Raw genomic sequence first — 12,373 nt, forward strand, 5'->3', positions numbered from 1 at the left:
CGCGGCGTCCCTATTGGCTGCCGCCGCCGCCGCCCTTCTCGCGAGACCTGCCCGGCCACGCCTCGGCCCGCCCGCCCGGTGCCCCCATTGGCCGCAGCCGCCGGGACTTCCGGTTCTGGCCGGAAGCCCGGCCGGGGGGTGGGTGGGCCCCGCTTCCGCCGTGAGTGGTGCGCTGGGGGCCCGGCGTTCCCACCCGCGGTATTTAAAGCGGAATGGCGCCTGGCACTGCCAAGCGTCAAGCCCCCGGCCACGGAAACGTAGGCCCTTGTTGGCCCCGGACTCTGCCCGCTCTCCAGGCTGATTTGCGAAGCTGGCGCCTGCCCCGGGCTCCTTGGCGCCCCGGGACGGGGTTTCTCTGCAGGCGCACGGCTGACTTCGGGGGCTGATGGTTCTGTGTCGTGCGCTGCCCTGTGCGCGGTGGACGGCGAGCGGCACCCCTGGCCTCCGCCGTGCGCCGGTGCCGGTTCCACGCCGCTCGCCGGGCTGGCAGCCACGCTGTCGGGAGGCATTCCCAGTGGCCCCCACGAAGGACCGCTGTCCCAGAAGCCAGGCTCAGCCTGTGTCCTTGTCACACGGATGGCTTCCCGCTTCCCTTCAACCCTCAGGGGTCCACTGCCTGTAAGCGTTTCGCGACCGTCCCGTCTAAAGTGGGTCCCGCCCCCGGCCCAGTGCCCTGTTGCAGTGTCTCCGTGGCGCCTGCCGCGGTTTTTGTGTCTTCCTTCGCCCCTTTCCCCGGCGTGTACTGGTCCCCACAGTCCTGGCTCCACAGGGGCAGGGTTCTAATGTGTCTTCTTCCTCACCGCGCCCAGAGCACCTGCAACAGTGACCGGCACATGGGGGAGCGGAGCAGTGTCCGTAAGAACTGGCCCGAGCGTGGCTTCCGACGTGGGACCCACGGCTGAGTGATGGGACTCGCGCGGGGCCAGTGCTTCTAACTGCCTCTGTCTTCACGGCCAGCTGAGAGAAGCGTGGAGCCGTTCCCTGGGCAGTGGGCTTGCAGGTAGGTCACCTGGATAAGACGTCCTTCCTTGAAGTAGCTTGTATTCACTTCTTTATGTTCCTAAGTGAGTGACCCCTAGACTGATGGCCCCAGCAGGCAGGAAATACTTAATATTTAAAGAGGGGATCATCGAACGCCAGTGTAGGACCTTCACACCCAGTCCATTAATGCCAGTCATCCCCAGCCCTTAGCTCAAATGTCACATTTCTGTTCCCCCCAGAACAGGGCGCATCCCTTTTCATATGTCATTAGGGTACCCTATTCGATATCTTCACAACACCGTATTAATTAATGATCACGTATTTTGTGAAATGGTTTAATATCTGTCTTCCAACCTGGGAGGGCTGTGATTTTGTTTGTCCGTTACTGTATTCCAAGAAAATAGCACAACCCCTGCCAACGATAAATACATGTGGGAATGAATGAGTGAATATTTGTTGATTTTTAAATGGTGCCAAAAGAGCATTTTATGTTTTCTTTTTTTTTTTTTTGAGACTCCCCTGATGTTCTAAAGTGTACATTAGTATCCTAATTTAACTGAAGGGCGAGGCACGTAAGATTTCTGTCCAGGATCACACACCTAGTAGGCAGTAGAGCTCAGTCTTAAATAAAGGGCTTTTACTCAATTCCTAGTACAATGCAGTGCTTTTTCCACATTCTGGCTGGAACATGAGACAGATCCTCCAAGTATTTGTTAAAAGACTGATAAAGCTGACACTCTCTGGCAAAGTGCAGAGTAAATATGGGGGTAAAAGTGAAGCCATTTGACTTGGTTCACGTGATGATTTAGTGTGAAGCTCTGTCTAGTGCAGATGTGCCATCTTGGATGACGCAGACTAACTCAGTTGGATTATCTCAGCTGAGAAGTGTAGAGCGAAGTGAATAAAGTGGGTGTGGCAGTTACGGAGGTCAGGATGTACCCTGAGGCACTTTGAGCAGCTCCTGGTCCTGGGGAGAAGCTGGGTATACCCTGCAGTCTCTGACACCAGGAAGTTGCAAAAACAGTCCAGCAGGAAGAAATGGTTTGGTTTGTTTGCAGTGTTTTGTAAAAACCACTCTGAGAATGTGGCAGAGTATCCCTGGCCAGGTCTGGGCCTGAGCCTTAGGAAGGTCTCGCAGCTTCTCCTTTGGTGCCTTGGAAGCCCTGAACCACCATTGAAGCAGCCCAGGCACCTTGCCAGAGAGACCACGTGTCGAAGAAGAGTCTGCAACTATGTTGAGAGGAGGTCCCCATCATCCCAGCCGACCTGCCGGCCCAAGGAAGCCACTCAAGTCACCAACAGCAAGCCCAGCAGAAACTGCCCAGCTGAGCCTCAGCCCAGTTGGCAGAATTGTGAACAAATGAAATACTTGTTATTTTGAACCCCTAAGTTCAGGGCAGGATTGTTAGCAGCATCGGATGATGAAAACACACCTGTCCTCTCCCATGGCCGTCATCTGCTGACACCAGGTAGCAGTCACTGTCTGATGTGGGGCATACACTCTCCAGCTTACTTCAGGCCCGCTCACTCTCTGTTGTCTTTATTTTCTTACCGCGGAGAATTCTTCTCTCTTTGCGCTGTCTGGTGCACTAGCCGGTAGCCACGTGTGGCAGTTTGAACTTAAATTACTACAAGTTTAATAAAATGAAAAGTTCTGTGCCTCAGTCACACCAGCCACATTTCAGGTGCCCAAGAGCCTCCTGTGACTGGTGGTTACCACGGTGGAGAGCACAGTATAGATCACCCCACCTCTGCAGAAAGTTCTGTCCGACAGCACTGCCTTACACGAACGTGCAGTGTGCACCCTCCTGTGCTTCCAAACAGGATTCCATTCGGCCTTCTGCTCTCAATTTGTGCTGCCCCCCCCCCCCCCGCCCCACTCCCCACCAGCTACCCATGCAGCTCAGGAAAAGCTAACTTCATCTTTGTTTCTGGATCTGACTATTCAGAACCAACGCTAGTCTCTCCTGCCTCTTCACAGTGACTGGTGTGGAAACCCAGACTGTAACCATTCAAGACAGGACATTCCCCCAGGGCCCAGCAGAGCACAAATGACATAAATTGGCCCAGTCAGCCAAAAGAAAGGACTCTTGTTCCATGACTGCAACGGAGACACACTCTTCCAAACCGGGCATGAATTCGGGAGCCGGGAGCCCTCACTGCTGCTGGCAACTGCCTCACAATCATGAGCCGAGCCAGCTCAGGACGTGGATGGCACGTGGAGAATCAGGGAGAAGTCAGATAGTAAAGATCATAAAGCTGACACTGTTCAGGCCGCTGTGTTGGGTTTTCTGTTACTTGTAGCCCAAAGCCACCTGTCATGGCAAGCAGGAAAATAAAAGAATAAGAGAGGGCAGCCTGAATTTTCCCTCACACTTGGTCCAGTTTGCTCGTAGAGTTTCTGCCTGGCCCATATAATCAGTGTGTTTTTAGCCCCTGTGCTAAGCCCCAACGATGATAGTGCTAAAGAGCTGATGTAAGTTGACTCTCACCACTTTATGGTGTAAACTTGGAATATGCCCCTGTTCCTGAAAGTAATCGTGGGAGTCTCTCCTTTACACCTCAAATAAATAAGTACATGACCTAACTCACACAGCTGGCGTGTGGACGAAAGGTAACATGGTCTTACAAAGTATAGTTTTGTGAGCAGTCCCTTCACCTCAAGGGCTCTCTGGGAAACAGGACCTTACTGCAAGGTCGCTTGTGGTGTGGACTGGAAGGCACCGTTTGCTCTGATGCAGGACCTTTCCTTCTCCGTCACTACCCTGTCCCCTGTCCCTGCTCAGTGCAGAGCCCAGAGGAGATGCCTTCTGATGGAGTGAATTCAGAAACCAGTGGGGACCGAGGACATTTCAGGGGCCGTCGACTTTTTCACGGTGTTTCTGCTTCTCATTTCACATCTGCGTGGCTCATCCTGTGCCGCCATACAGCTCTATCTGCTGGCTCATAGCTTCTGCTTTCTCAAAACGTGGGTCTCCAAGTGGCCATCCTGGACGTCCTGGGCTGTCTGTACATCACTAACCAGCCCTTCTCCACCTGTCATCACTGCTCAGTGTCAGTACGCGTGGCCGATGCTTCTGCTGTCCTGCTTCCCCAGTTCCATCCCAGGGACCACGACAGGCCCAGCACGTCTCTGCGCCAGGCCACGGCGTGACGCATCAGCTGCATTAAAGTCAGGCCATCCGTCCATCTCTTGACTCTCCTCGGGTAAAAAGTTGTTGTAAGTTCTGGTTATTTCTGGGAGTCCCTGTTGTCACAGTTCTGTCTGGCTGCAAAGCATGTAGGTAAAAGCAGAAAATATGAGAAGTAAAAACAGAGTCAACCTGTGGGATGGAGTCAGGCCTTATTTTCTTGAGCCCAAAACAAAGTCACACTAACCTGCTGTTGTGAGAATTAATTCAGCTTTCAGAATGACTTGCGTTTTATTTTTACAGGGGAGATGAGAGTGTGTGGCCAGGAAGATGGGTTTTGGTTTGACTTTTTTCAAACACTCGTTTTCTTCGACCCTTGTGAGTAGCAACCTCTACTTCTTGGGTTCCTTTTCTCCTGTGCTTTAAATAGCCATGAGACATCTGCAACAGGCAGGCATTAACCGACGGAAAGGGGGAGGGAGGAGAGAGAAAAGGAACTTCTGCTTCCTTCCTTTTGAAGAAGTGCAAGACATGGGGCCGCACCTGCCCATTCTCTTTCGATTCCCACTCTTACAGTTCCTTGTAAATATCTCCATTCCTGTCGCTGTGTTAAAACAGCCAGCAGCCACAGCATGTTCGTGTTTTAGATTGGGCCTTACAGAAGAGGTCCGTGGAGATGAACACGAAGGACGAGCACTAAAGCATGTGTGTGAAATGATTCAGCTTGTGGTACTAAGGGCATGCCCAACACATGGAGAAAAGAAGGGATTATTCAGTCAATTCTGTTGGGGTGAGCGACTATACACAGGGGAAAAACAGGCTTCATATTTCAGACCAGCATAAATTCCAGCATAAATTTTCTATCAAAAGCATTACATGAAACTATTGGCAAACAGAAAATCTCAGGACAGGGAACGCTTTCCTAAGCCTAACACCAAGGCCATAAGCCATTACAGAAAACATTAATTGATTTGGTTACATAAAAACTTAAAACTTATTTGCATAAAAAAGGATAAGTGCAGTTGGCAGCAAACAAACTTTGAAAATACTTGAAATACGTATGACAAAGTTAATGTCTTTATTTTATAAGTTCTTGGAATCTTACGGGATTTCTTGGGTAAATATCCAATAAATAAAACTGGCAAAGTGAATGTTCGGGCGTCGTAGAAGAGAGCGGTCCTCTGGTGCTGCTCAGCATCTCTTCTGCTAGGGGCACCTCGCTTTTCAGCTCCTGGGGTGGTGCCGGCAGGACTGGCTGTCCCCTAGGCTAGCTGTGATCATGGTCATGTGATCTAAGCCCATCCAATGTCAGGATTCCATCTGTTGAGCTACAGTGATTGGCTCAAAGACGGACCCCATTTTGGTCTAATCAGAGCTGATCCCTTGACTTATTCTGGAGGACCAGGAATGAACTGTTCCTTCTGCTCAATTTGTAATTCTAAAGATAATAAGCCTAGAGTTGCCAGGGGCCATCTTATAAAACTTAGGAATGAAACAACTCAGAAAAGAGTAGGGATGAACAGAAAAAGACCTTGTTTGAAAAAGACATGTTCCAGGTCCAGGTTCTGCCTGTCACCTAAAGTAGCTTTTTTCCTGGACATTTCAGTTGTGAGCCCATGACTTCCCTTTCTGATTAAGCAATTGTGACTTTCGGTCCCTTGCAATTGGAAAAGTTCCAGCTAATAGAAGCAATACAATACGTACACATGCACACACACACACGGGAAGAAAATGCCCTTCAAGGGGAAAAGAAAAGTCAAGTTACACCAGTAATTTAAAAATGCAGAAAGAGGGGACATGTCACTTGAGCTGAAAAATAGTCAGTGTTGGCAATTGTTGGGCAGTCAAGTGAGGGTACTCATAAATGGTCAATGGAGAGGTAAATTTGGTACAACGTTTCTAGAGGGCAGTTGACTGTTTATATCAAAACCACGTTTGCCTACACTCTGAATGTGCAGTACCACTGCTAGGAATTTAAAAATGCATGCAGAGACGGAGCTGTAAAATGTTCATCACAGTGTTGCTTCAAATAGCAAAAAAAAAAAAAAAAAAAAAAAAGGAAACAGCAAGGCACTGATTAAATTATAGGGCATGGGTACACTGGGATACTATGTAGTCATTCAAATGATGCAGGATTCTGAGGTGGAACACATTCAAGATATACTGTGTTGGTTTTCTATTGTTACAGAACAAATTACCACAACTGTGTGGCGGCTCAGGCAGCACCCGGGTCAGCTCACAGCTGTGGGCTGGTTCCCGGCTCGGGGCCTCGAGCAGAAGGGAAGGTGTGGGCTGGGCTGAGGTCTCATCTGGAGCTCTTTGTGGCTCCTGGGATCGCGGCTGATGCAGTCCCGTGAGGTGGGGAGAGGCCCGCTTCCTGCGGGCTCTCAGCTGGGCGCTACTTGCAGCCCTGAGCCCACCCGCACTCTGTGCACCTGGCCGCCTCTGGCCCCAGTGCCAGCGCAGAGACTCCAGAGGATCCCTCACACCGGCGTCTTGGAGACATCGGGAAATGCCCAGCGCCGTTCAGTGACTGGGTGAGACTCACGTTGCACGACCTCCCTATTCTAAGGGCAACTAATTTGGAAATTTAATCTACAGATTCTCTTCACCTCATCACCTGGGTGGGCATTTGATTGAATAACTGGAAGAAGGCATAAATCAGGAGGCTGGAAATCTTAGGGCCATGTTAGAATGTTGCCTGCCATGGGGCAACCCTGTCGGGACCCCTCTCCTGAGAGCTTTTTCTGTATCCTTGCTTAATAAACTTCTGTCGCTTTACTCACTAAAAAAGGGGGGGGAAATTGCCTACCACGATTATTAAGTTTTAAAAAAAAAGCAAATAACAACAAAAAACCCATATAAAGCATTTTTGCTTTTTGTAATGAAATAACAAACACAAAGCAAAGCAATGCGAGTCGTCACCAACAACAGGGTGCTGTGTCCCTGGGTCTGTACGGCGGGGCTGAAGGGACTGTGGAGCCTATACGGTCCGCACCACTTTGGGAGACGTGTACCTTCTCGAATCTCCCGTATCTCCTGTAAAGTGCTGAGGACAGTAGTACCTGCCACCTAGGGTCGGGGGGAGGACTGAGGGAGGGATACTGGAGAGTGCTCAGGGCACTGCCAGCTGTGTGATGGGCACCATGATTTGTTCATTGAGTCTGGAAAAACTTGAGACCAAAGTATTCATAGTGGTTATCTTAGGGCGGTGGGATTCTGTGTGATGTTATCTGTGTGTGTTAATCATATGTGAGTGTGTAATATAAATGAAAAAGGGGCGCCTGGGTGGCTCAGTCGGTTAAGTGTCCAACTCTGGATTTAGGTTCAGGTCATGATCTCAGGTCATGAGACAGACCCCTGCATCAGGCTCTGCACTCAGTGGGGGGTTGCCTTGAGATTCTCTCTCTTTCTGCCCCTCCCGCTGCTCACATGCTCATGCTCCCTCTCTCTCTCTCAAGTTAAATCTTAAAAAAAAATAGTAAATGAAAAGTTTAAAAGAATAAACACGGGTCAGTACTTACAACAGGGTGTTGTTAGCAGCAGTTAACCTCTGATGTGCAGTGATGGGACCTCCATCTCCCGCATCGTGAGAACCGTGAAGCCCTAAAGCTGCAGCAGAGCTCTCAGACGTCCTGCCCCAGTTGGCAACGAGGAGAAGCTTTGGGATGAGCGTCCTTGCGCTGCAGAGCTAAGAACGCAGTACACCCCACCTTCAGCACAGCAATGGGAAGAAAGGCCCACTTTTTTGCCAAAAGCTCAAAGGGAAAATCGTTTAGTTCTGGTTGACTTCCCCATGTTCCTTAAGCAAGACTGGAAGAAACTAGTTACTTTAGACCAACAGCTTGCTTTTGTATTTGGTCACATTCAAGTGCTGTCCGTGAAAGACAGGAAGAGAGAGCCTAACAGTTCTGCCTGCGCCTTCTGTATTTAGGAAGATCTCTCTCCCTGTCTCCCCCCCCCCCCCGCCCCCCGCTCACACACATACACACACATCCCATAGTTGTAGTTCTCAGTATGGTGGGGAAGAATGATCCTACAGAGATTGGAATCTGCTAGAAAAAGAGAAGGAGAGTGCCCCACTTGTTAATGTCATGAAGGAAAAAAAAGAAGAAAAAAAGATGTCAGGTGCTGATTTTTATCATGAGCCATTTCTAAAGTCAATATGCCCACGGTGCTCTCCCCTGAAATGCTATCACTTTTATACAGGGTAGATAATAAACTTTCATTTTCCTTGGTGCCATGAACTAGAGAAATAGTCTGAGTAAACACTATGATGAAAGAAAAAACAGATTTTGCTTTACATCTATTTTAAGACCCTTATATTAGAAGTATCTGGAGAAATCTTATGAGAGGCTTACAACCTTTTCTGTTCTAGCTGTGCCCCCCCCAGTAATTATTTCTATATTATCCCATAATAACACATTTTTTGTCTTTGTACCCTTTTCTATTATCTACTTGGGAGAATCATAAAAGACTTCACCAAAATGAACTAATTAGCTATGATACTGTGTAGTCTTTCTCGTCTTATAAATGGGTAAGCTGAAGCAATGAATGAATAAAGTAATGGGCCCTCAAAGATATGTCAGAACCTCTTACCTTACAGGCGTATTTCAGAAAAATCCAATAAAAGTGAATTTCAGCCTAGGAAATCCTATTGCAGCACTGACTTCCATTAAAAAAATCAGGAATGCATTATCATAGGAATAAAATTTCACAGCAGTGCACAGTCAGTGATTTCATTTAATTCAGCAAACATCTACCAAGTGCCTTCTCCACCCACGACATGGTCCCAGGCAAGTGGAAGTTGGAGCATGACTGCGCTCAGACCCCTGGAGACGAAGGGGCTGGCTGCTGATTATTATGCAGACTGGGACCAGTATAGGGGAAGGGACAAAGAGCCATGGGGGTACAAGTGGGGAATAAATAGTCCCTTGTGTGGGAGTCAGGGCCTTCATACACACAGTCATTTTTGAAATGGGCCAGTTAGTGGGTCGAGTGGTTGCCCCGAAAAAGGTATGTCCACACCCAGGTCCTCAGGACCTGTGTTCTCTCTTAGTGACCATTGGATGCAGGGGACAGCGCGCCCAGCTAGCAGACCCTACTTCCCGGCTGCCGTGGATGGAAGATGGGGTCCTGTACTCCGTAAGATACAGGCCTCGGCCGTGTCACTCTCCAGGAGGAGCTCCTAAAGGCACCATGTCGGGTGCACCCTTGTGCCCACCCTGCCCGCTGCCTGGAGCCTGACGGATGGGCCGCACTTTACGGCCCTGTTGAGAACAAGCCGGACCCTGCGATGCTGGACGTAGAAGCCTGGGTCCCTGGTGACCGTGGAGCCACGAAATACACTTGAGTTTCTTCACATTCAGGTGGAGATCATGAAGGAATTGAAGTGAGCCTCCACCACCGTGGTGCGCTGAAGAGCTCAGGCCCCGTGTCAGATCGAACCAGGCGGCGAGACCGGTGGGACTCCGAGGCCTGGGTGCCGGCCTACAGAAGCCACCACACGGCGCTGTCCGTGCCTCAGGGTTTGGGTTCCCAAGTGGAAACTCAGAACAACCAATCACAAGTAGCCAACCAGGCTTTCAGCTGGAGCCAATTAACATACTTCCTTTGCTTCAGCATTTTCCGTATGAAAGTCTCTCCTGGAGCTGCTGCCCCTCCCCCAGCAACCATTTCCAGTTCAGTAGTGCTCCATGGGGTCAACTTTGGCTCAAATAAACTGAAAAAATCTTACTATGTCTCAGTTTATCTTTTAACACATCTGAAGGGGCAGACAGCTCCTTCTTAGATCTAGTGGATGGTGGAAATGGTTTAGGATTGCCACATCTCTGATTTTTCAAGCCATTCCAGAGACCCTGGTCCTGACACCCCTGGGGCAGACTCTGAGCACCCTGGCGCCGGTGAGGCCGTCCGTGGTTCCTGAGGGAGGGCATCTGCAGTCCCCGCTGCCGCCGGTCCCTGTGGGAGGGGACCCAAAATCACCGCCGGTGCCAGTCCCCAAGGGAGCAGACCTACAGTCCACCCGTGATCTCTTCTGGTTCCCCTGGGAGGGACCCGAGGAACCCCCCCCCCGGTGCTGGTCCCGTGGGAGCGGTCCTTGTACAAATGCCCCGGTCCCCGTGGGAGCGGCCTCGCGCTACCCCCTCCCCCCGCTTCCCGCGCGCCGGGCACCCGGTGCCAGGAGCGGCGAGCGCGGGCGCGGCCTCAGGAGCGGCGGGCGGGACCGACCCAGCGCCACCGCTCGCCGCCCGGGCGCCCGCCCGCCCCCCTCCCCCCGGTCCGCGTCCCCGCCCCCGTCCCCCTCCCCCCGGTCCGCGTCCCCGCCCCGGTCCGCGCTCCCGCCCCCGCCTCCGGGCCAGGTCCGCGGCGGCGGCGGCGGCGGCGGCGGCAGGCGGCCGATGGCCGGGCGGCGGCGGGGACGACGGCGGCATGCGGCTCCTGTTTCTGGCCGTACTGCGGCGGCACACGGGCAACGCCGTCACGGCCGAGCGCGTCCGGTAGGTGCGGCGCCGGGGAGCATCGCCTTGTGAGCGCGGGGCGCTCGCTGGGGCCGCCGCGACCGCGCGCCCAAACGGACGGGCCGGCGCGCAGGGGCCCGGGCGGGCGCGAGGCGGCGGCGGACCCGGGGGCGCGGGCAGGTGGGGGCCGTGCGCGCGCAGGGCCCGGCCTCTGGGGTTGTCCGGGGTGGGGGGGACCCCGCGTAGGATCCCGCACTGGGGCAGGACGGCGGGGAGAAGGCGCCGCAGGGGCTGCCGGGCTGCTCCGCGCGCACGTCTTCCGCGCCTGGTTCACTGATGCTTTCCGTGCGTCCGGAGCGCCCTAGGCTTGGGGACCCAGGAGGAGAGCCGAGGTCAGGTGTGCGTGACGCCTGCACTGCCGTGGGGCAGAAGCCAGCAGACGCGCACGCATGTCTGCGGGACCGACGCAGTGCATGGAACCTAACAGCGTTAGGGCTGCTCGCGCACGGGAGCGGTTCAGGCAGGGAGGCCCCGCGGAGGCCTCCCGCCCAAGTGCCGTTCGTGCAGAACCCTGAGTGCGAAGGAGGGTCCCTGGAAGCCTGGAGCTGGCGAGGGTTTCCAGGCCCAGGGTGCAGCCAACGTGCCAGCGCTCCCTCGTCCTCCGGGTGGGCCCTGCTGTCCGCGGGGGCCTCCCTCGTCCTCCGGGTGGGCCCTGCTGTCCGCGGGGGCCTCCCTCGTCCTCCGGGTGGGCCCTGCTGTCCGCGGGGGCCTCCCTCGTCCTCCGGGTGGGCCCTGCTGTCCGCGGGGGCCTCCCTCGTCCTCCGGGTGGGCCCTGCTGTCCGCGGGGGCCTCCCTCGTCCTCCGGGTGGGCCCTGCTGTCCGCGGGGGCCTCCCTCGTCCTCCGGGTGGGCCCTGCTGTCCGCGGGGGCCTCCCTCCTCCGCTCCCAGCATACCCTGTTCCATCCTCCTCCTCCTGTGTGCTCACCTTCTCAACACTTACCTTCTGCTGCAATGATCTTGTCATATGCTTATTTGTGTTTTTTCTCTTCTCCTCTCTGCACTGTAAGCCCCTCAGGGCACGCACAGACCAGATTAGTGCCTGAAGCTTAATGGACAGTTGTGGTGGTTGTTTTTAACTGACTTGCTTCATGAAATTTCTCAACTTACTTCCCCTCGGTGGGTCTGCTTCCCCATCATTAAAATGAACGACTTGGGGCAAAGCCAACCCTTTAATGTCCCTTTCCACTTAAAGATGTTACAGTTCTCCTCCAGATTGTAAGTGGCAATGATTGATAGAGGATAAATCAGTTTTCTGAGGTTTACGATTAGGATTTCACAACGAGGATTTTCAGCATACAGGTTTATCTTAAGTCTAATTTCAGTGCCCCTGCTTTCACTCATGGGCACACAGCGGGAGGAAGTGCCCTGCGGCCTCTGCGCTGATGAAGCACATTCTAGCAGGGGAGACAGACTACGGGAGTCCGCAGAATTAAAGGAGGCAGTTTCGGATGGTGGTTAGGGCCACAGGCGGGCCGGGCTGGGAGCCCTTCTGACTTGGTGATAGTTAAGCTCAGACCTCTGTGACCAAAAGCAGCAGCTCGCTCCGATCTGGGAAGATGGTTCGGGAGTAGGTAATAGCAAGAGCACAGGTCCTGAGGCCAGACCGAGGTTGACAAGCCTGAGAAGCAGAAGGCCAGGTCCTCTGGAACCTAGTGCTTCCGGTGGGGGGGGGGGGGCAGTGCCGGGAAGGGGGGTCAGAGAGAGATGCCAGATCCTGCTAGGGAACTAGAGAAAGCATCT

General features: G+C 53.1%; 1 protein-coding gene and 1 long non-coding RNA gene across 8 annotated transcripts in view; one reads left to right on the forward strand and one right to left on the reverse strand.

The window, feature by feature from the left end:
- The first annotated feature begins 20 nt into the window (after positions 1–20).
- Positions 21–12,373, forward strand: part of GLT1D1 (glycosyltransferase 1 domain containing 1) — an 84,446-nt gene continuing 72,093 nt past the window's right edge. For 3 of the 7 annotated variants that reach the window (XM_036108532.2, XM_078061128.1, XM_078061130.1), the window contains exon 1: positions 10,895–11,061. In XM_036108532.2, coding sequence (XP_035964425.1) covers positions 10,910–11,061 — 152 coding nt within the window. In that variant the 5' untranslated portion in view covers positions 10,895–10,909. Of the gene's footprint in view, positions 1,001–10,480; positions 10,613–10,894; positions 11,062–12,373 lie in introns of those variants that run through there. The other 4 variants (XM_078061123.1, XM_036108602.2, XM_078061125.1 and 1 more) reach the window with 3 other exon arrangements.
- LOC144379955 (uncharacterized) lies at positions 4,393–10,269 on the reverse strand. The gene is made up of 2 exons (XR_013443564.1): positions 8,712–10,269; positions 4,393–7,803 (listed from the first exon to the last, which is right to left on the reverse strand). It is a non-coding gene; the product is annotated as an uncharacterized LOC144379955 (long non-coding RNA).

The sequence above is a fragment of the Halichoerus grypus genome, chromosome 13 (assembly GCF_964656455.1).
Source record: "Halichoerus grypus chromosome 13, mHalGry1.hap1.1, whole genome shotgun sequence".
NCBI classification, from domain to species: Eukaryota; Metazoa; Chordata; class Mammalia; order Carnivora; family Phocidae; genus Halichoerus; species Halichoerus grypus.